The sequence below is a fragment of the Physella acuta genome, unplaced genomic scaffold (assembly GCF_028476545.2).
Source record: "Physella acuta isolate Inbredline_101_S28 unplaced genomic scaffold, ASM2847654v3 ptg001166l, whole genome shotgun sequence".
Taxonomy (NCBI): Eukaryota; Metazoa; Mollusca; class Gastropoda; family Physidae; genus Physella; species Physella acuta.
Window position 1 is genome coordinate 85,016 of NW_026732683.1, and position 23,550 is coordinate 108,565.

Consider the following 23,550-nt stretch of genomic DNA (forward strand, 5'->3'; position numbering starts at 1 on the left):
TTTTTCTTTGTCCAGCGCAGGTTTCGCTAGGCTAGAATCAACAGCTGGCTCTTGGTGGGCAGGTGGGGGGGGGGGGGGGGGGGGGGGGGAGCGCGGGTTGGTAATGGTTCGTCAAGACACAGGGGCGTAGCTGGGGTTTTTTACTTCCTGGTGTGTCTCTAAAAAAAGAAAGTAACAATAATGGAAACTCAATCGGATTTATGAAGGGAACAAGGGATTTTTGTAATATTTTAGCATGTTACTCTTCAAATACACATACAAATATAAATATTTTTTAAAAAATGTTGCTACTCTATTTTTTAAAAGAATTAATGCAATAAAAAATATCGCGAAATTATAAGTCGCAAGCAATGCGTTCAATGAGTAGTCGGGCATGCACATGTGCATTGGCCGTTCTACGCTCTATTCTTGCAAAGCGGACTGTAATAAACGGATTAAATACAAGATTAATTAATTAATACGATTGATTTTTTATGAATTTGACGCCCTTTTATCTGGCGCGGACTGCATTACCCTTGCTACGCCACTGCACTTGTATGTTGATTTTTGACACTGGCATTTAAAAAAAAAAAATTTAAATCTCCTTGTTTTTAATACATTAAGTGTCAACTTATAAGCAAGATTTCTAAAATTTATTTTTACACGTTCTAATTTAGCTTGCTTTAACTTTTCGTTAGTTTTTTTTTTCTTACATTTTAAAAAGCAAGGATTTAAATCATCGCGATTAATTAGTTGTTAATATAATGCAGTCACTAATGTTTACGTATTGCCAGAAAGCAATATTTGTTCAAGTGAATCCCCCCTGTGTATGTTCCTAGTTTGATCAGTCCATCCAGCGTGTTCCTGGCCAAGTGTGCAAGTTCACCTAATAAATATGCCAAGTGCCGATGCTAGCGTTAGGTTCTGTTTAGACAAGGATGCGATTAACAAGTTGATAAGGCCAGGGATCTGGTGTATCTCACTGGCTAGTTCTTTGACGTGGCGGTATGCTATATTATCCCCAACCATTGACCCCGAGTTCAACCGAAACATTCTGCTTCATATTTTTCTTTTCCCAAAAAAAAAAAACTGGCTTTAATTAACTGGTTTAGGTTGGTGTCAGTACTCACGTAAACTAACAGCTAGACAAATCAATGTTTTCTACTGCTGTGTAATCTATCTCCCCCCGCCCACCCCTTCCATTGGTTAACCCCCCCCCCCCCCCCACCGTTCTGTACAAACATTGACTAGTGTCCCCCCACCCACCTATCCCGGCCATAGAGAGAAGCAGGTTTGCTCTATACCAGATGGGTTAGTCAACTGATATATCTGTTCTAGGAGCGAGGACAACTAACGACAGATCCAATAAAAGTGCTCACAAACCGGCCTATCGTGGCATCTGATTCGGAACATGTGTTGATCACGTTCTCCTTCCATAAAACAGTCTATCTTTTCCTGTATGCCTGCCTTCTTTACACACTAACTCACTGTAGGAAGCGTTCTGACATTTAAATCTGGGCCCTTAAACCTCCTTATATATAAGTGTGTATACATACGTACATACATACATACATACATACATACATACATACATGTGTATGTATATATATATATATATATATATATATATATATATATATATATATATATATATATATATAGTGTGTGTGTGTGTGTGTGTGTGTGTAAGGATGTATACAAATACATGGACTTGAAAGTGAGTTTTTTTAACTTAAGCTCTTTTACCGGTTGCGAGTAACCCCAGTAGGTTTCTTGACATGTTTTACTTGTTACTTTTACTGATGTCTGAGTTGCCACGTTGGCCAATAGAGTTGAACTCGCTCCGTCCCTGGCAGCACACAGCCCGAAGTAGCGCTAATAAATTCCTTGACATTCTTGTTTATTGCTAGCAGAAATGTATTTGGCTTTCGTTCTCAACTTGTCCGTCGCCTGCTCAATTGAAGACTTGCCCGCAGATAACTTGGTTAGACGTTTTTGTTACCCACGCCAGGCAAGGGGATGGGTTGAAATACCATGGCAATTAATAATTTCAAATGTATATAATGATATTTAACATTTCAAAAGCGTTTAAACGTACAGGGGTATAATTATGTAAGTTTAGCAGCAGAGGAATAGACTTTTTTTTAGTTTTAGTGTTTTAAAGAAACAGTGGTTGTGAAAGTAAATATTTTGTTTTATAAAGGAGACATTTTGTATGTTTTGATGTTAAACCCGATAAAGATTGATTGTGTTTATGTTTTAAATAAATATGTACCGATCAGTATGTATTATTAAGTGAGTTAAGTGAAATAATTACTTTGCTGGGTATAAAAAATATAGTTTATTTTGTCCTGCTGGGTTTTGAACCTCCATACAAATAAAAGTTTGACTGAAGCTGAAAAGATTCGTGTTACCCTGAGCTTACTCTAGATATCCCGTTAGCTTCACTAATTGCATTCTTATTGAATCTTCACCGGAAATGGGTGACGACTTCAACCGATACGACTACGATATTTTTTTTTTAAATTGCTGGGCATATCCGGCGTATCTTTATTTAAACATACCCGGTATCGATTTTTTTCAGTGTGGGTATCGATGCACGCCTAGGAGGAAGTCTTACCTCAGTAGTGCCACAATGCTTGTAATAACTGCAGACTCCTATTAGAGCTTTCATCTACAGAAATAATTAGTGTTTATTTAGCTTTCTGTGTGCAATTATGTTTGATATAATCAATGAATCAGTCTGTCATATAGACTTAGATCTGCTAATTCGAGTTCGTGAAATCAATATTTAAAGAAAAAAATCAAATCTTTGCTTGAAGCGTGTTGTAGAACTGTTTATATTTTATAATTGGTGACCTAAAAGGTTTGTAGTATAGTAAGCGAGTAAACGTATTACTAAATTTAACTGCTCTTTTAAAAGTAAATATATTGGCAGTTGTGACCGAGTTAGAGAAAAGAGGTTGTGGTTTAAGTTAGGCATCAGGTTACCTGCACCAACGATTCTAAATATTGTTTCACCTCAGGCTAAAAAGAAAGGTACTTATCGTGTGTACATTACTGGGTAAAATTAGGATGTATCTAATTGAAAGGTGTGTAGGATAATAATGTTACGTGGTATTGAGTGAACCGATGTTGTAACAAGCATGTCGTTACACCTTCTATTGTGACCGCTCAATCTCGCCAGTCACCACAGCAATCTGTTGTAACCGATATTTGTGAGGCTGTAGCCTGCAGCCGGTCACGTGGTTGCAGCCCCGTGTTTGTCTTAGCCGCTGCCGGGATCCACGGCCGCCCTATTGTATGCACCTACGGCCGCCCGGCTGTGTGCATGAAATGCCAGGAAAACAATTGGCTGGGGTACTCTCGCGTTTGATCGGGGCTCACCCACAACACCGTAGGCATTCAAGCTCCATAGGCCGTGTGATTGATAGCATCAAACTTAACAAGTGTTACAGCAAGTTGATGTGCTGGGCCGTGGAGGGAGGGGGTGGTGGTGGTGGAATTATGAGGACCTCGGTGCTATTGTTTAACTCACAATACGATTGTTGGACTCGCGTACAAATTACAGCCACCAACTGCTGGGTTTAGATAGATACATTTCACAGCTAACGCATTTCATTTGCATGTTGTTTGACTGAGAACGACAGCCGTAACAGGTTTTATTGAGTTCGGTTTTTTTAGTGTTATATTCTGTTATGTTTTTTAGTTTAATATCTGTTTTTATAAAAGCATTATGTTCGCATTAGTGTTTTACTATAAATAAACACATTACTAGGAAACAATAAAGATACTTATGTTTCTCCTACAGTGTTAAACGGGAAACTCTGATTTTTTAAGAATATAGATGAGTGATCGTGTTATAAGTGTTGGTAATTATACAGATCTTTGTCTATCCTAACAATGACGGCAATTTGTTGTTTAGATTAGAGTAGTGAGGCCGCACCCACCACTTAATTTCAGCAACTTGGGCCTCTTGTTGCGATATTTACATCCTTGCCCAATCAATGCTCGCACTGCTACGTGGATACGGATTTAAGAAGAAAATAAATTATCTACACTTTGCCTGGCCGAAATGAGGTTAAAGAGGGGGATGGGGTTAAGGTTAGCTGTAACTGACGTGGTTAGTACCGTGGGTTGTCACAAGGTTTTAAAGAGCTCATTGGTTACTGAAGTCACGTGATGGATGAGGCTTTCAGTATTTATGACCTCACCTACTACTAAACACTAGGTGTATTGTGTTGTTGTTTTAAACGGCTAGTGTATCTGGGTAGTCAATTATATATTGTAGGTTTTTACTTTTGGTTAGATATTGGGCAATTGTATCTGGGTAGCCAAATACATATTGTAGGTTTTTACTTTCTGTTTTTGATTAGATATTGGGCAATTGTATCTGGGCAGCCAAATACATATTGTAGGTTTTTTACTTTCTGTTTTTGCTTGTATATTTGGCTAGTGTTTCTGGGTAGAGTAGCCAAATACCTATTGTAGGTTTTTACTTTCTGTTTTTGATTAGATATTGGGCAATTGTATCTGGGCAGTCAAATACCTATTGTAGGTTTTTTACTTTCTGTTTTTGATTAGATATTTGGCTAGTGTATCTGGGTAGCCAAATACATATTGTAGGTTTTTTTACTTTCTGTTTTTGCTTGTATATTTGGCTAGTGTATCTGGGCAGCCAAATACATATTGTAGGTTTTTTACTTTCTGTTTTTGCTTGTATATTTGGCTAGTGTATCCGGGCAGCCAAATACATATTGTAGGTTTTTTACTTTCTGTTTTTGCTTGTATATTTGGCTAGTGTATCTGGGTAGCCAAATACCTATTGTAGGTTTTTACTTTCTGTTTTTGATTAGATATTGGCCAGAGTAAACATGTTGATAAGCTAATGAGAAAAGTTTGTGCAACCGTTCGTTCGTCTGTGCGCTGATTGCCGATTTGAGATGTGTTCAGACGCCAGCAAGTTTTTTTTTTTAACTCCATTCAGGAAAGCCACTTGAAACGAGATAAATGGGGATAACTCGTGAGAAATGTGTACGGGGTGATGTGTGAGTAATACCCCTTGTGTAGTGGGTGGAGTCGGCTCCGATTTCTCGAGTTGATGGAGGGAGCAGTTAATGATTAAGCTCGATAGAAGCCTTGTGCTTTGGTGTGTTGGAGGCGGGAGGGTATGGCGACGGACTGTCAAGTGGAGATAACTGCACATGTCTTAGTGACATAGATTTTCTCAGATAGGATCCCTGGGTGGGGCGCCAACATCTTCTTTACTTTAATCTGCTCTTCGATTTTATTCTTTTTTTTTTACTGTTGACATCTTGGCAGGTAATACATGATGGAATTAAATGTAACGTTTTCTTTTATATTATAGCCATGTCTTAAAGAAAAGAACTAAAGGTTTATACAGGAAAGCTAATGTAGTGTAATGTCGAATTTTCTTTCACCCGGTTTTGTATCAGGTTTTGGGTATCGTTACTATCAATAACAACTTTGAGAAGTTCTATCATATTGCGTGTTCAGGCCGCTTCATTTTTGTTTCTCTCCAGTGTTCCCCTTATTTATCGCAGTTGTTTCTCTCCAGTGTTCCCCTTATTTATCGCAGTTGTTTCTCTCCAGTGTTCCCCTTATTTATCGCAGTTGTTTCTCTCCAGTGTTCCCCTTATTTATCGCAGTTGTTTCTCTCCAGTGTTCCCCTTATTTATCGCAGTTGTTTCTCTCCAGTGTTCCCCTTATTTATCGCAGTTGTTTCTCTCCAGTGTTCCCCTTATTTATCGCAGTTGTTTCTCTCCAGTGCTCCCCTTATTTATCGCAGTTGTTTCTCTCCAGTGTTCCCCTTATTTATCGCAGTTGTTTCTCTCCAGTGTTCCCCTTATTTATCGCAGTTGTTTCTCTCCAGTGTTCCCCTTATTTATCGCAGTTGTTTCTCTCCAGTGTTCCCCTTATTTATCGCAGTTGTTTCTCTCCAGTGTTCCCCTTATTTATCGCAGTTGTTTCTCTCCAGTGTTCCCCTTATTTATCGCAGTTGTTTCTCTCCAGTGTTCCCCTTATTTATCGCAGTTGTTTCTCTCCAGTGTTCCCCTTATTTATCGCAGTTGTTTCTCTCCAGTGCTCCCCTTATTTATCGCAGTTGTTTCTCTCCAGTGTTCCCCTTATTTATCGCAGTTGTTTCTCTCCAGTGTTCCCCTTATTTATCGCAGCAATTGGAGTGAGTAATGTTGAAGTTTGAGTGAGTCAGGGATTCCTACCTGTCAGATTTATTTTTAGACACGTATTGACTAGTTGGAAAATTGGCCAGCTGAGTACCGGCATGGTCGCCTCATTAAGCCGCTGGTGAATTTATCCGTTTCATTCTTGTGTGTACACAATTGTGTTCAGCCTGTACACGGTCATCTGTGTGGCCTGGGCTTGTAGTAGATGATACTACACTGTTCAGTGTCTTTTGTACTTGGTATTTTTATACACACAAAAAAAAACTGTTCTTAGTTACTTTCTAGTATTGAATAGTTTAAGTGCAAGGTTATTTGTTTTTTACTAAAAATAGATGCAAGATAGATGAATATAGTATTGTTTTAAAAAAATAAAGTAATTACAGTAAAATTGAAATTAAGACTTTCCTATCCTTTTTTTTTCTTAGAACCATCCTCGTCAGTATTTTTCTTCCTCATCAATTCTATACTTACCGTCCATTACTTAAGTAATCATGATTCAGTGATATACAAATCCATGCTTTAGTTTTAACTGTTGTCCATGCTCCAGCTATATGGCAATGAGAAAAACAAAAGCCCGTTCGTTGAATAAAACACTGTACATTTCTGAATTACAACTAGTAACTAAATATTCTACATAAGATGGCCAGTTGAATTTTTTTTAAAATTCGAACCCTGTATAAAGCTACGAACTGTTTAATCCAACCTTCAAATTGAATTCATTTGTGCTCATCTATCTAACCGTAAACATCATGAGTACAAGCTATCACCCCGCTGATTCACACCTCCCCCCCCTTCCATCCCCCCCCCCTTCTTTCTGCCGGTTTTATTTTTTAAAAAAAACAGCCAGCAATCGTTTACCTGCTACTCAATGCTCAGGTACATTACACAAGTGGTGAGTAGGTGAGATGCTCCATTCCAAATGGGACTAGCTTAGATCATACCTTCCAAACGTGAAACAAAAAAAAATGGGAACGTGTATTCCATTTGTGATGTTCAGCTTTAATTGGATTAGGATTTAACCTGGATATATGCTATACACAACCAGGTTAGCATCAATCACCTAAATTGTCAGTTTTTTAATTTAAGTTGGCTTCATCTGTATCGTTCTCTAACTTTAAAAAAAAAAACCATATCAGTCGTGTTGATTTGTTAGGGTAAATGTTATTGATTGAGTTAGCGCCAGTCTTAGTGATGTGCTAACGTCAGTCAATTTGACTTGCATTGTCTTATGTGTTATCATACATGTTGGCCGATTTTAACTAAAGTCAAGTCTTGAGATTATATATTCTCAATTAGTCCGGGTCATGATTTAACCCTGAGTCAAGTCTTGAATTCTTAATTAGTCTGGGTCATGATTTAACCCTGAGTCAAGTCTTGAGCCGATATATTCTATATTAGCCTGGTTCATATTTCCTCAATCAACTTTGTGTTCTTTGATTAATCTGCCTCCCCGGGTGCCTGTACGTGTAGTGTGGGTTAAATCTAGTGTGTAGCCAGAGTGTATACAACCTTCTACAAGTGTTGTTGGGCGAGTATCTAACCTTCTAGTGCCACGTCACTCACCCTACATTAGCATCAATCTTCTACAGATGCCGTCAAAACGTGTTACCTACCTACCTCCCACCTCCACCCCACTCCAGACTCCCCTTACAAGTGTGTCCTTTGTGCCTTCCAATATCAATAGCTGGTAACTTAATTTCTGGTCTATACTTGAGCCTTGGCGTCTGTGAGCCGTCTCCAGCACCCACGGTTTTTTTTTCTTCCTTTTTCTTGCAAGGCTTTTAAGGACAAATGTAAAGCACATGGCGGTTGGTGCCAGCCCGCTTGGAATCTATCAGGTCTGATCCCGGCCTGATAAGTTACTGTGTCCTAGGCCGAACACACGCACTCACACATCAATTCTATTTATGTCGGGGGGCTCGCCTGGCCTTCTGGGAGGGGGGCTGATCCGTTCTTCGGGACGATTGATACGGTCGGTGGAGGGGAGCGCTGGGGTGGTGGTGTTTCTTACTGGAACTTTTAAAAAAAAAAACTTTGTTGTTCAGTTGGGTTTACGTTTTAAAATCTAATAATAACAGGATATCCCACAAGGCGCGTCCTTTGCTCTGAAAGTTTCGCTGCTTGTATTTGATGTTTACAAATATAAAATAACAACTGTTGGCTTGTTCCATCAAGCTGTGTATCCAATGTTAACATTTCTGAACCGCTGTTTTAAAATTCATACGATAATCTTAACTTTCTTCGTAGATCTAACTTTTCCTCTGTATACTTTACTTCTGTCTCTGTAACGAAGATAATGATATACATACAATACAGACGTATAGGATTTTTTTTTCTTTTATCAGAACACTAAAAGTTATTCCAACCCGGGCTTCTAGCCATGATGTCTTGTATCAATCTACCTACGTTCTCGTGGTTTTCTCACACCACCCCTTCCCCCACCCCTAACCCCCACCCTCCTCCTTTCTTCCACAAGGTCTTGTAGCTTTCAATGCTTTGATAAACACTTCTCACGCTAACCATACCCTGCTGTGGTACTCTCTGCTCCCCCACCCCTACGGTGCCATTATTCTCAATTCGTTTTCCATCGGTATTTGGTTTCTGAAGAAAGCTTGGCGGGAGGAAGGGAAATCACTCGATTGATGTCAGTTTCTCCGACTGGAAAATTTGCCTCATTTTACGACGTGTATCCTACCTTTATTTCCTCCCATGTGAATGGTGTGGAGCGTTATCTGGGCTAGCTGAACATACATCACCACCACTGTAGTGCTTATCACCAGTCTGGGCTATTAGATAAACCAATGGTCATCGAACCTGGTTCACATGGATACAGTTACTACGTTTGTTTTAAGCCGGGTTGAGCTGGTATGAAAACCGCATGTTATTCGTAAATATATTTTCTTGTGGCTGACTTGTCCACCAGGTCTCATAAAAGCTGCTCTTATCGCCCTCTCCCTCCCTCACCCCCCCCCCCCCTCCCCTAAAAACGCTGGTCCTGTTCCTGACTTGCCCCTAGCCCCCATAAACACTAGTTTTTCCCTTTGTCACCCAGCCCCCATGCTCTATTATCCTGTTCTTGACTGGTCCCATACATATTGGTCCTCATCTTGACTTGTCCCCCAGCCCCCATAGATGTTGGTCCTGTTCTTGACTGGTCCCATAGATGTTGGTCCTGTTCTTGACCTGTCCCCTAACCCCATAGATGTTGGTCCAGTTCTTGACTTGTCCCCCAGCCCCCATAGATGTTGGTCCAGTTCTTGACTTGTCCCCCAGCCCCCATAGATGTTGGTCCAGTTCTTGACTTGTCCCCCAGCCCCCATAGATGTTGGTCCTGTTCTTGACTGGTCCCCCAGCCCACATAGATGTTGGTCCTGTTCTTGACTTGTCCCCCAGCCCCCATAGATGTTGGTCCTGTTCTTGACTTGTCCCCCAACCCCCATAGATGTCGGTCCTGTTCTTGACTTGTCCCCCAACCCCCATAGATGTTGGTCCTGACTTGCTCACACTGCCTCCCTCCTTTCTCCAACCCAGATACAGGTTGGACGTTTTTTTTTCCTGAGTTGCACACAGCTCCCCCCCCACCCCACCGCCATAGACGTTGATCTATAGTAATGTAACACGATACTAGCCAAGCTTGCTATTGTTTTTCTAGCTTTCATTATCGGTGTAGGGGCGTGCTTTTCCTTTAGCGATTGGCAATCATTTGCTGCCATTGTTTTCCTTGCTGTATGTTAGCGGATGCTCTCACCCCTACTCCATGTGACCCCCCCCCCCCCCCCCCCATCCCTTCCATCCTGTGAGGTCACAGTGTTGATGCCTGCCACGACCCCAACCCACCCCCTCACCCCTGGGTTTTCGTTTCACCGACAATCATCAACAGTACTATGTCTCGGTGTTTATGTATAATTAGATCTCCGTAATGAATACAATCTTTGCAGGCAGAGTTAAGTATCAATTATGGTTGTCCCTAGTGATTTCGTGTTCAATTTCCTATAAGTGCGTCAGTATGGTGGTGTAGGCAAGTTCTCTCTCTTGTATCATTCCCGTTCACAGCTTTACTCTGGTCTTAGACACCGAGCGCAGTTCCTCGCTAGATTGTAACAATGATTGGCTGTGGTAAATTGTTTCCCAAAACCCAGACGTGAATGTAACATACATCCGCCATCCCTGCCCCACTTTCACCCCCCCCCCCCCATTCCCTTCACGGTGCCAGTGGTGCCACCGTCATGCCACGAAAGACAGGGCAGGCCGAGACTGTACCAATCGTAACGCTCCCCTCCCCTGCCTGTACACACCACCGTCTAGTGCAGTCTGTGGCGTAGACCTTCTCATCGTCTAATTATTTCTGGATGTGTCGTCCATCGAATGGGTGAGTACGTGCCACCATACACACCTATTCGGGGTGAGCATACACATGTGTCTATATAAAGGATATATCTCTATCTATCTATCTATCTATCTATCTATCTATCTATCTATCTATCTATCTATCTATCTATCTATCTATCTATCTATCTATCTATCTATCTATCTATCTATCTATCTATCTATCTAATCTATCTATCTATCTAATCTACCTATCTACCTATCTATCTATCTATCTATCTATCTATCTATCTATCTATCTATCTATCTATCTATCTATCTATCTATCTATCTATCTATCTATCTATCTATCTATCTATCTATCTATCTATCTATCTATCCATCTATCCATCTACCTATCTATTTATATATCTATGTATCTATCTCTCTCTCTCTCTAATATATATATCAATATATCTATATATCATGTGTGTATGTATATATGCTTATATATATATATATATATATATATATATATATATATATATATATATATATATATATATATATATATATATATATATATATATATATATATGATTGTTTACGTTGCGTGGTGTATCTGGACACTAGGTGTGCACAAGTCTAGAGACAACTAGTATAACCTTGTGTGAGCAACGAAGACCGGATATAGATGCTCCAAGCTGTGGTTATTATGATTAGCTCCGTGGTTCCCATCTCACAGTGATAAAACCCAGCGGTCCTGAAGATTATACTTGAGATACTATCTTCAAAGTGGGCCAGTTTTTTTTTTTACTAGTTTCTTCTCTGTGACAGCTTCGACTTTATCTGGCTTGAATGAACAGTTCTAAACCAATCCATTTATCGGGGAGGAAGAAGAAAAAAAAAATGTATACGTGGGTTGTGTTTGAACATTGAACCGCTACACGTTTTTTTTTATTTAACAGGGTACCTTAGTACGTTACTGTAGCCGAGTGGTCGAGTTGTATTTGGACACGATGGTGGGAGGTGGGTGCCAGTGGATGTTTCTGTGATGTTGACTGAGGAGAAATCAAACTTTTTTTTTTTTAAATCTTTGTGCCGTATGTCAAGCCCGTGTAGAAGAGCATGCGAGAACGTTGGTTTAAATCAATGAATGCGATACCTTATTCATGCTGCAGGGGTGAGGGGGGGGGGGAGTGTCAATAGTCTCAAATTTCTAAGGCAATCATCTCGTTTGATTTGAACTTTGGGGTCATGTGGTCACGTGACCTTTCACTGGTTGTGTGATTTCGTCCTTCAGAAGTTATCGTTTCTTGCCTACATCAAATACTTTATGGGATGCGATGATTTTTTTTTTTTTTTTTTTTTTTTGGTGTGTGTTTGACACTGTTGGGTTAGTCTGTTTGCATTTGGTTACTTTTGAGTCTTGTTATTTTATGGTTAGTTTTTGGCTTTCTCGGAGGGGTAGTCTATACATTTCTTTCACATACCTGTGGGAGTCGTGGGGTTGAGCCCGGGGGGGGGGTCACAAAATGTGTCTATTTGTAACGCTAGTGCAGAAGGGAGAGATGAAACAGCGTGACGTCATTAAAAGAATACTACGTAACGTTTGTGAATTTCTTTACAAATCCTAGTTACTTTTGTGTTGTTCTACTGTTCTTTTTTTTCCTGTGCTTTTTTATAGGGGGGGGGGGAGTGGGTGACTCACTTTCTAACTTTTGTCCTATGCTTGGCATTCCGTAATTATTTGGTAATCTCTGGGTCTTTCATTATATTTTGGATTAGTTATTATAAAAGTAGAATTAAAAATAGATAAATGACTTTGGCATGAATAAAATTTATAATGAATATATAAATTAGTCAAAGGCCGTATATCAATTAATGTATGTGCCTTCAAAATGTTGTTTTATCTTGATATTCTACATCTATTGATTGAATGTATGTTAATTTCATGTCATTTTTCTTGTCAAATTGTTGAGCTGATTAATGTCTGCGTGTCACCTGAATAATAGACGGAAGTGTTTGTTAGAGGCCAGCTATGTGCTTAACTTATGTGGGCTCATCAATTTCTACACACCTGTATCTATTTAGAAGTGCACACACACACACATACATGTGTGAGTATATATATGTTTATATATATATATATATATATATATATATATATATATATATATATATATATATATATATATATATATATATATATATATATATATATATATATATATATATGTATATACATGTATCAAAAATAATCTAAGTGTATTTTAAATAAATATGTATACATGTTTATATATATATATATATATATATATATATATATATATATATATATATATATATATATATATATATATATACTTGCATGTATATATAAAAATATATACTAGTAAATCTTATTCATAAATATATTTATATGCATATATATATATATATATTATATGCATGTATATATATGTGTGTATATATGTATATATATATATATATATATATATATATATATATATATATATATATATGTGTGTGTGTGTGTGTGTGTATATATATATGTATACGTATACATATGCATATATATGTATATGTATACATATGCATATACATATACATATAGGCCTACATAATGAAAATAGATGAAGTTTGTCAACGTGCAGTTAACATTCAGACAGACAGACAATGGGATGCTATAACGACTATCAATACGAACACACACACACACACACACACATGGCAGTTTAATAAGCGAACCAAATCGTCTGTATCGATGCCACGTCATGCATTGAACAGCCGCCCACACCAGACCCATGGTAGCTGCACATCAAACGCCGGACACCCCGTCGTAAATCTCAGAGTCACATGTTGAGGCACTACTGCCGATTAGATCCGTTTGATTTGAAAGGAATAGTTAATTGCTCCGTCGGCTCCTACGGGTCTGTTCCCTATCTATTATTCATCCCCTCAGCACCGCGTCTCGGTGTGGACGAGACAAAAGCCTTTTCAATCAGCCGTGCAAGGTTTCTTTTACGGCCGCGTTTGTTTCTTTAGTTTGACACCATGACACCTTGCTCACCGCGAGACCTCGTTGGTGTTTTTTTCCTGGCTCTTGATCATCAAATATGCTATTATGTATGTGTGTGTCTGTGTGTATTTATATGTACTTAAATATGTATCTGTTTATACATATATGTTGTAAAGACGTATGATATATATATATATATATGTATATATATATATATATATATATATATATATATATATATATATATATATATATATATATATATATATATATAGGTGTATGAATACTTTTGTTTGTATAAAGCTATATCTGTTTATATGATAAATGCCTAGTCAGCTTAATCCTATACCTCCATTAACGATTGTATACTGAAATTGTTTTATTATTTGTGTCTGGAGGTTGCATTAAAAGCGTATTTATTGCTTATAATTGGTTAATCTATTGAAATAAGTCCTTTGTCTGTGTCATTTAAATTTGATGTACACATATTAAAGTATGCATTAACGGTAGTAAATTGAACACTTTAAAAAAAAAAAGACTCAGAATTAAAATCCTAACTATGACCTCACTTCCTATTTATGCCACGAGATTGTTTCAAACCTGACTTTGCATTCGATTTTTCAAGCCAGGCTTGGCATGTGATAGATACAAATATGTTTCAATTCGGTTCGCTGATAGCAGAGATAGTGTAACATGGAAGATACGCTCAGGTAGGCAACCAATTCAAGACGGGAATAAATGCTGTTTGATTGGACTTAGGCAGGGTAAAAAAAATCTGCAACAGTGAGGCCATTTATCTGTGATGTCAAAGTTCTTAAGGTTTGTTTCAGCAGCGTTGCATTGAGCCAGTGTTTGGCTTTTTTAACTTAGTATTCTTTTTTTTTCATTTGTTTCTAATATGTGGGTGGCTGTATTTTGTGTATCAAGTTTTGATACTTTAAATACTGTATATATATATATATATATATATATATATATATATATATATATATATATATATATATATATATATGCGTGTTTAGCATCAGCTTGGTAAGGTATTGAACGGCGTGGTATGATAGTAGAGCGGACGATTACTAACGCAGATGGTTAGAGTTCAGTTTGGTCTACCCTATATCCCTTCAGATCTGCAAGGGTGCTTTAATATTAGTAAGATTTTACTGCTTGGTGTTCTTTGTGTGTGTGTTTTATTTTTATTTTTTATTGTGTGGTTCGTATTCTAAAGCGTGGTAATAGTTTTATCAGTTCGCATTTTTAGGAGATTCTACCATTAAAAGGGTGTGCTTGTTATAATTTAATTCATCTTTCTTTTTTTTTTTTGTATGTGGTGTAGTTTTTTTTTTTACAATATCACCCGAAAACAATGTTCGTATTGGAAGATTGAATGCCGCATTGTGTGAAGAAACTGGCTGTCAAAACTGTTAAGGGGGAGACGTACAAAAAACGTTATCTCTCAAAGATTGTCAAACCCCTTGAAATACAACGATAGGCAAGAGTCAACAAATAAGGAATCTCTCCACATTTAACCTCGAGAATATTTGAATTGATGGATTATTAGCTTTTGCCAGTTTTATTTATTCTCCCCTCTCCCCTCCCCAGCCCCCTGGCCCCCATTCATTAAAACAAACATTCAATCCTCTTCCATGGCTTGTGTACAGTTCAAATATTTACTGGCGTTTGATTGAATTGATAAACTTTACTGTCTTATTGTGGGTTTTAAATTTTTTCTCCTCTCGTCTTATCACTGCATTCTTTGTCGAATACAGGCAAAATTTGATCTACTGCCGCATTCTTCCATTCATATTGTTTTTTCTCTAATCAGGACCGTATTTTAGACACTTGATATCTTATTTTCAATATATACTTCATAATTTTCTTTTTTATTATTTTAAACGTCGTTTTGCTCAGTTTTTCTTTTTTTCTAAACAATAAAACATTTGTTTTTGTCTTTAACATATTTACAAATTGAAGTTTTATGTTGTGGGTTGTTGTTTTTTTAGTCCCTCTGTGCTAATTACTAATAACGTATTGGATCAATATGTATTTTTTAAAGGACAAAAAAAAGTTTATCCGATATAATAATCTGATTTAAACATCGAACATCTACTTGGCTAATCGCTCTGTAAACGTAATTGTAGTCTGTCATGACCTGTAGGCATTTACTTATGTCAAACATTCCAATAGTATGTCATTATCTGTTGTCGTAAGTGTCGACCCGTAGTCCTATAGCATCAAACGTTTAATCATACAGTTTACGACCATAGGTAGTCGTGTATTAGAAGCTAATGAGTGCTGGGTTAGAAGGCAAGAATGAACTCAGTATAACGTTCTACCATAATAGTGTGTCCAGGACATTGTCGTTTTTAAAAAAATAGTTTTTGGTAAAAGATGGTTTAGTGCAGGGGTCTCCAAACTTTTCAGTCCGAGGGCCGCATTAACTATCAATTTTCAGTTCAGGGGCCTGTTAGTTCCAGACATGTCTTTGATTTTTCTGGACAAAGTTCCTCAGCCATCACCAACAAACGATTTTTTCCGTGGACAAAAAGATCTCACATCTGGCCCGCGGGCCGTAGTTTGGAGATCCCTGGTTTAGTGGGATACCATACTATCAGTTCGGCAGCTTTTGGTACCAAGCGTAATGATTAGCATTACCTTGGACCAGTGGTTCTTAACCTATTGGGAGGTACCGAACCCCACGAGTTTTATATGCGCATTCACCGAACCCGTAATAGGTCTATCGTCTGCACTGACTACATCCGATCCTGAATTATAAAAGTCCTTTGTGTGTCTTGACCTCTGCAGAACCCCTGAGACTGACTCGCTGAACCCTTGTGGTTCGATCGCACACACGTTAAGAACCACTGCCTTGGACTATACCGACAAATGTAGAAAGATGAATCACAATGGGCAACTCATGACCCCTTCATCCTATGTCCTGGTACACTCCCCTAGAATTCCATCTTTCTTGGTGCATCTACTGTCTTCCTTGGCAAATGGGAGACATTTTATTATTATTAGTATTGTTATTTTTATACTATCAATTATTAATATTATTATTGATGAAAATAGCAAACTTTTACAAAAATCTGATACCATTAAAAACTTAAAATGTATAACGTTTATTTTATTAAATTCAAAACTAAAGATAATTTTTTTTAAAGGAATTATAACATTATTAGGTTGAGGCTACATTTCATTAGATGAAAACATAATGCAGTCAATATTTTTTATTTTATTTTGAGCAAATGTAGGCTATCATATTTCTCTTGATGATGCCATTAACGCTAAAATTATAGCTTAGTCAATACGTAAAATAAGATATGAATATCCCTTAGTGTTGGACATAAACAGAGGAAAAAAATCTAAAAATTTTTGTTTATTTTTTCAAACATTGCTTTGTTCAACTCCAATTTCCACTGATAGGAATATATCGATGTTGAAAAGAAGGGATTCAAATTATACTAATGGTCTAATTTTTGCTGCTATACATTTTGTTTTTAAATACGTATTCATTTACACCAGCGTTCTTTTGATCTAATAAGATAAGGGAAATGTTAAAAAGTTACCAAACAGGTTGTTGCAGACCTTTGCATCTTCAACAGCAAAATATACAACTTAAACAGCAAAATATACAATTTAAACAGCAAAATATACAACTTAAACAGCCAAACATTTCTCATTAGACATATTAACCATCCTAACATGTCATACATGTACAACTTAAACAGCCAAATAATTCATACATGTATATCTTAAACAGCCTATTATTGCCTACGTGTACATGTTATACGGCCCATTATTGCCTACACGTATTACGTTCTTTATTGCCTACCTTTACACGTTAAGCAGCCAAATATTGCCTACCTGAGCACGTTATATGGCCCAATATTGCCTACCTGTACACGTTCTACGGCCCATTATTGCCTACCTTTTCATGTTATATGGCCCATTATTGCCTACGTTTACACTTTATACGGCCCATCATTGCTACCTGAACATGTTATATGACCCAATATTGCCTACCTGTACACGTTCTACTGCTCATAATTGCCTACGTTTTCGCGTTATACGACCCATTATTGCCTACCTGTAGACGTTATACGGCCCATTATTGCCTACATGTACACGTTAAACAGCCCATTATTGCCTACCTGTAGACGTGAATGTTGAACAAGCGACGGATGTCATGTGACATGGATCACGTGCAGCTAATGCTATTTGCCCCCAACGTGACAGGCGTGATAGGATGAATGAGTTAACTGGAGTTAGCGGCTAACGGAAACCACGGGCCCCGAGCATCCGATCGGAAACATCGATTGCTCGGACCTCGGGATGTTATCTCCCTTTGGAATTAATGCCATCCTCTCATGTGGACAGCGATTGTTTACATCTTGGTGCATTGTCTCCCTTCGTCGCTCGACATTGCCTGTGTCTACCTACGTAATTTATAGCTCTGTCTGTGTGGAGTTTTAGTGACGGGGTCGCATAATATGAGAACAGATTGCATGATAAATGGTCTGCATATGATCATGTGCCAAAACCTCATGCAGTGGTCAGCCAACGTTTTGTATAAAGCCCTGTTTTATTCATTATTATGAGGAAAATATTTTTAGATTATTTCTTTTTTTTTTTTTTTTTTTTTTTTTTTTTTGAAAAATCTAAAAATTGAAACACGTGTTCTATGTTGATTTTATACTAGTATTCCTTGTTAAACTCAAAAAAAAAAAAAAAAAAAAAAAAAAAAAAAAAAAAAAAAAACGTGCCAAAGGTAGCCAATGTGCCAAAGATTGACTCTGTTTTCAATGATTCATCATGTCCTCCCCTCACAGACCCTCGTGTTTTAACCCTCTGTTTTAACCCTCGCATTTTAACCTTCTGTTTTACTTTGTTACAGCGGGAACTTGACACAACTGCAACAGAATTAGCCAACAGACAGGATGAGAGCGAGGGGTCCAGAAAACGGCTGGTAGAACAAAGTAGAGACTTCAAGAAAAACACACCCGAAGTAAGTGGCTAAGTCTTCGTGTGAAACGTTGCATGATCTATCTCATTAAAGGACATGGCTAGTTTACAGTGTTCACTCAATATAGCAAGATACAACATTGTATTGATAGTCTAGGGTAGGTTATTTTTACTGGCTAGATGGTTCCTGAAGTAACTATTTTAATCTAACACCAACTCTCATAGTTGACATCCAGTGGGGTTACATCAAAACACAACATAGTTAATGTTGATGAGAAACTGTGTTACTATCTAGTTTATTAACTTTTTAAAGGTGTATACATCAGACACGAATGGGGTGATCCCAATAGTCTCTAGTTTTAGTACATCCGATAATACACTCATCAGTGGGGGGGGAAGTGATACCCTGGGTGCCCATGCCGGGTGTCACCCGACCTAGTGACGCCACTGGGTCAGGTCTTTTTACCTGTTCTACCAATCAAGCATGGTAGGACGTGGTCGGAAGGTAAAGCGCACGACTGCTAACCCGAACATCTCTTACAGATCCCAGGCTCGAATCTGTATAACATCCCTGTGTCGACCCAGCTCTGATGGGTACCTTACTCGAATTAGGGAAAGTAATCGCGGCTGGGGGTATAGTGCTCACCATATTATCCCTTCATATGCCTAAGCAACTGGTGTACTCTACTTCTCTTGCCATGTTCGAAATGGTAACATTAGCACAGTCTTCTTTTTATTCTTCCACAAACTTACCCTTTCTATGGCAACACACACGTCCACTGTAGTCAGTAGCCACAAACGTCTCACCCCCCCCTCCCCCGGTCATCTTTTCACTCAACCTCTGGCTGGAACCAAGTTTAGTGGTCCGCTCTGACGAACCCGTTTAGCCCAAGTCTGAGGAAAGCCGTGCCTCTCTTGGATTAACTCAATAACCTGTCAGCCGTGTTGTAGACGAGTACTGCCTGCAGAGTGGCACAGACGGTGGTATAAGTGCCCCCATCCACTTTGTGGAAACAGCTAAACAATTGACTAATAATTAAAGCTTACAGCAATTTGCGGACTGCACGCAAAGCAAGGGCTGAACAAAGAATGGTCCCATCAATTCCAGTTCAATCAATACAGAAAATGGAATGGAAAAGTATCAAAATATTTTTCGGACATGATGGTCAATGCAGTAGTAGAGTTCTATTGTGCAGTTACGTGCAGTAGTTTAGTACAGTTCTATTGTTATTGTACAGTTAAATACAGTAGTTTAATACAGTTCTATTTCATTGTATAGTTGAGTACTTAAGAAGGGACAAATACAGTTGGGTCCATATCTATGGTTATCGTTCGTAAGATGATTGAGTGGTCGGTAAAACATTTAGCGGTCGTTTCCAACTTTAAACAACTTTCATTGACATCCTTGTTAGTTAGAAACGACTATCGATAACAGTCTTTAAACGTGCAAATTTTCAATAAAACAAAATGTTTTTTTTTTTTTTCAAAATAACTACGTGCCGAAATTTAAATACAACTGTTAGTGTATTATTAAAGGGGAAGTGGTCAAATATTAAGTTAGTAAAAAAAAAAAAAAAAAACAACAAAAAAAAAACAAATGTAAGTACTAAGAAGTGCGGCCAATAACAGGAAAAAAGCTCTTTAAAATCCTTAGTCCAATGGATCTGTGCATGTCCCCGCCTGCCCATCAATTGTTGGAATATACCAGTGTGTGATTGTATCGCAGTTTCTCGCTGTTCATTCTGTGACGCCCATTTTTTGCATGGCCTCGTCCAGTGGTTCCCAACCTGTTTGAACAGACCATTGGAGGATTGTTGTACCACAGTCCAGTGGTTCCCAGCATTTTTTAACAGACCATTGTATGATTGTTGTACCACAAAGTCCAGTGGTTCCCAGTCTGTTTGAACAGACCATTGTATGATTGTTGTACCACAAAGTCCAGTGGTTCCCAACCTGTTTGAACAGACCATTGTATGATTGTTGTACCACAGAGTCCAGTGGTTCCCAGCATTTTTGAACAGACCATTGTATGATTGTTGTACCACAAAGTCCAGTGGTTCCCAGTCTGTTTGAACAGACCATTGTATGATTGTTGTACCAAAAAGTCCAGAGGTTCCCAACCTGTTTGAACAGACTATTGTATGATTGTTGTACCACAAAGTTCAGTGGTTCCCAACCTGTTTGAACAGACCATTGTATGATTGTTGTACCACAAAGTCCAGTGGTTCCCAACATTTTTAAACAGAACATTGTATGATTGTTGTACCACAAAGTGCAGTGGTTCCCAACCTGTTTGAACAGACCATTGTATGATTGTTGTACCACAAAGTCCAGTGGTTCCCAACCTGTTTGAACAGACCATTGTATGATTGTTGTACCACAAAGTCCAGTGGTTCCCAACCTGTTTGAACAGACCATTGTATGATTGTTATACCACAAAGTCCAGTGGTTCCCAACCTGTTTGAACAGACCATTGTATGATTGTTGTACCACAAAGAATATATGGTGATACGGTCGTGTGGGAGATGGTAGAGACTAAATGGTGAAATCGTCATTATGTGGACTGATGATTGGGACTCATGTTAGCGGTGGTAGGGACAAAAGTGGTGGCAGTGTTGTATGGGAGACTGGTGGTATGGACATTAATGGTGGTAGGGTCAGGATTGCTGGTAGTATAGTAAATTGATGATACGGTCGTGTTGAAGACTGCATCATGATCTAAATGAAACGAATGATGTCTCGTATGGAACTAACGATTGGGTCGTGTTGGAGACTGCATCATGATCTAAATGAAACGAATGATGTCTCGTATGGAACTAACGATTGTGTCGTGTTGGAGACTGCATCATGATCTAAATGAAACGAATGATGTCTCGTATGGAACTAACGATTGTGTCGTGTTGGAGACTGCATCATGATCTAAATGAAACGAATGATGTCTCGTATGGAACTAACGATTGTGTCGTGTTGGAGACTGCATCATGATCTAAATGAAACGAATGATGTCTCGTATGGAACTAACGATTGTGTCGTGTTGGAGACTGCATCATGATCTAAATGAAACGAATGATGTCTCGTATGGAACTAACGATTGTGTCGTGTTGAAGACTGCATCATGATCTAAATGAAACGAATGATGTCTCGTATGGAACTAACGATTGTGTCGTGTTGAAGACTGCATCATGATCTAAATGAAACGAATGATGTCTCGTATGGAACTAACGATTGTGTCGTGTTGGAGACTGCATCATGATCTAAATGAAACGAATGATGTCTCGTATGGAACTAACGATTGTGTCGTGTTGGAGACTGCATCATGATCTAAATGAAACGAATGATGTCTCGTAAGGAACTAACGATTGTGTCGTGTTGGAGACTGCATCATGATCTAAATCAGGGGTCTCCAAAGACCTTCAGCAGTAGTTTCAGTAGTGGTTTTCTGACTTGGATTCAAAGGCAGAAGCAGTGAGACTGTTTCAAAACCCCTTTGAAGCAAATGTGGCCAGTTGCAAAGATGAACTGCAGCTGGAGGTCATTGAATTGCAAGCAAATGATTTCTTAGAGGCAGGTTCAAAGAAGGGCGCGTGGGTTTATATTAGTTTTTGCACAAGGAAGCCTTTCCTAATATTAAAACTTGTGCATCAAAGTAGGGCCTACCTTTTATGTTTTGGGACAAGATACCTGTGTGAAAAAAACATTTTCAAGAATGAAATACGTGAAGAACAATTAGAGAACAAACTCGGACCTGGAGTGTGTTTTCAGCCCCCGAGAGTGTTTCTTTCAGACTTTTTTTTTCTCCGAGGGGGGGGGGGGCACGTGAAGTGTGTATATATTTCAATATAAATTATATTTCGTTGGGGGGGGGGGGCAGTAGACTTCTCCAGAGGGTGGGGGCGCCACCACCCAGAACTCTGGCCCCCGAACTGATATCTGATGGTCAATGCGGCCCTCGAGCTGAAAAGTTTGGAGACCCCTGATCTAAATGAAACGAATGATGTCTCGTATGGAACTAACGATTGTGTCGTGTTGAAGACCGATTTTACCACGACAGCATTAAAGAGCGACTGCCTTACCAATCGTGTATATGCAACATTAACAGTGCCAAGCGCTACAAGGATCTTAATTAAAAACAATTCATCAACTTAGGGTGTGATACAATTGATGGCGTTGCTGACCAATCTGTGCGCTCAGTTAAAAAAAAATAAACAACACTAGGAATCCTTGTCGAGACGGTGCTTGTGTAATACACTTTCATCATTTTCAATGGTTTCAAGTGCTGTCATTTGAATTCTGCTTTTTAACAAATATTTTCAACTACATCACTGTAATTAGTAGTTAGCTTTTTCCGTGTAATTTGATTTGTTAAAGAGAAACTAGGTTTCAGGATATAATTAACTTATTATTAAACAGGAAGAGGGAGGCTTTTATTTTTACATGTTAAACTGATATTTGTATTGTGCTTTTTTAAGCTCTAAGAGAAATGTTGTAATTAGCTTATGTGGAGTGATTCTTTTAGGTTTAACAAATAGAAAAAGTACCCCATCGCTTAATACTTTTGGAACCATTGACACAATAAGATAAATAGAATACAATCTCCCAATGCCCGATTTAGCATGCAGATAAATATCGAGAAACGCTTATTCTTTGAAGCCAAGTAGATTCGCTGGAGACGGTTATGGAACTATTTGCCCAGTTGTTATCCATGACATGTCCACGTCACCAGTCACAACGTCACCGCAGTAATTAGAATGGCCATCCAGAACTGTATGAGCCTGTTGATTGCATCAGGGGCAAACAACTCGCATTGCCACGCTGTCAGCTTCCATCGACTTCCTCTACAGCCGGGGTTTAACCATTGATTGGTGGGTGGGTTATCACCGCATTGTGAGCACAAAAAGTACGATTCGGGTGGGTTTTTTTTTTCATGTTGTATGCAGGTAACCGACGCTGGTTCGAGTCGTTAGTTTATTATAGAAAATTGTAATGATTTTAAAACTTGGGGGAAATTTTCTCCGGGAGTTTAAGGAAGTCCATATATGGACGTTCGGGATATAGAAAAGGGTGCTTAAAAATTGA

The 23,550-nt window shown here is 38.5% G+C and overlaps 1 protein-coding gene across 2 annotated transcripts in view; it reads left to right on the top strand.

Annotated features, from left to right (window-relative positions):
- LOC131956643 (homeobox protein cut-like 1) overlaps nucleotides 1-23,550 on the top strand; it is a 110,183-nt gene that overhangs the window by 20,063 nt on the left and 66,570 nt on the right. For both annotated transcript variants that reach the window (XM_059321173.1, XM_059321174.1), the window contains exon 2: nucleotides 18,407-18,517. In XM_059321173.1, the coding sequence (XP_059177156.1) occupies nucleotides 18,407-18,517 (111 nt within the window). The remainder of the gene's footprint in view (nucleotides 1-18,406; nucleotides 18,518-23,550) is intronic.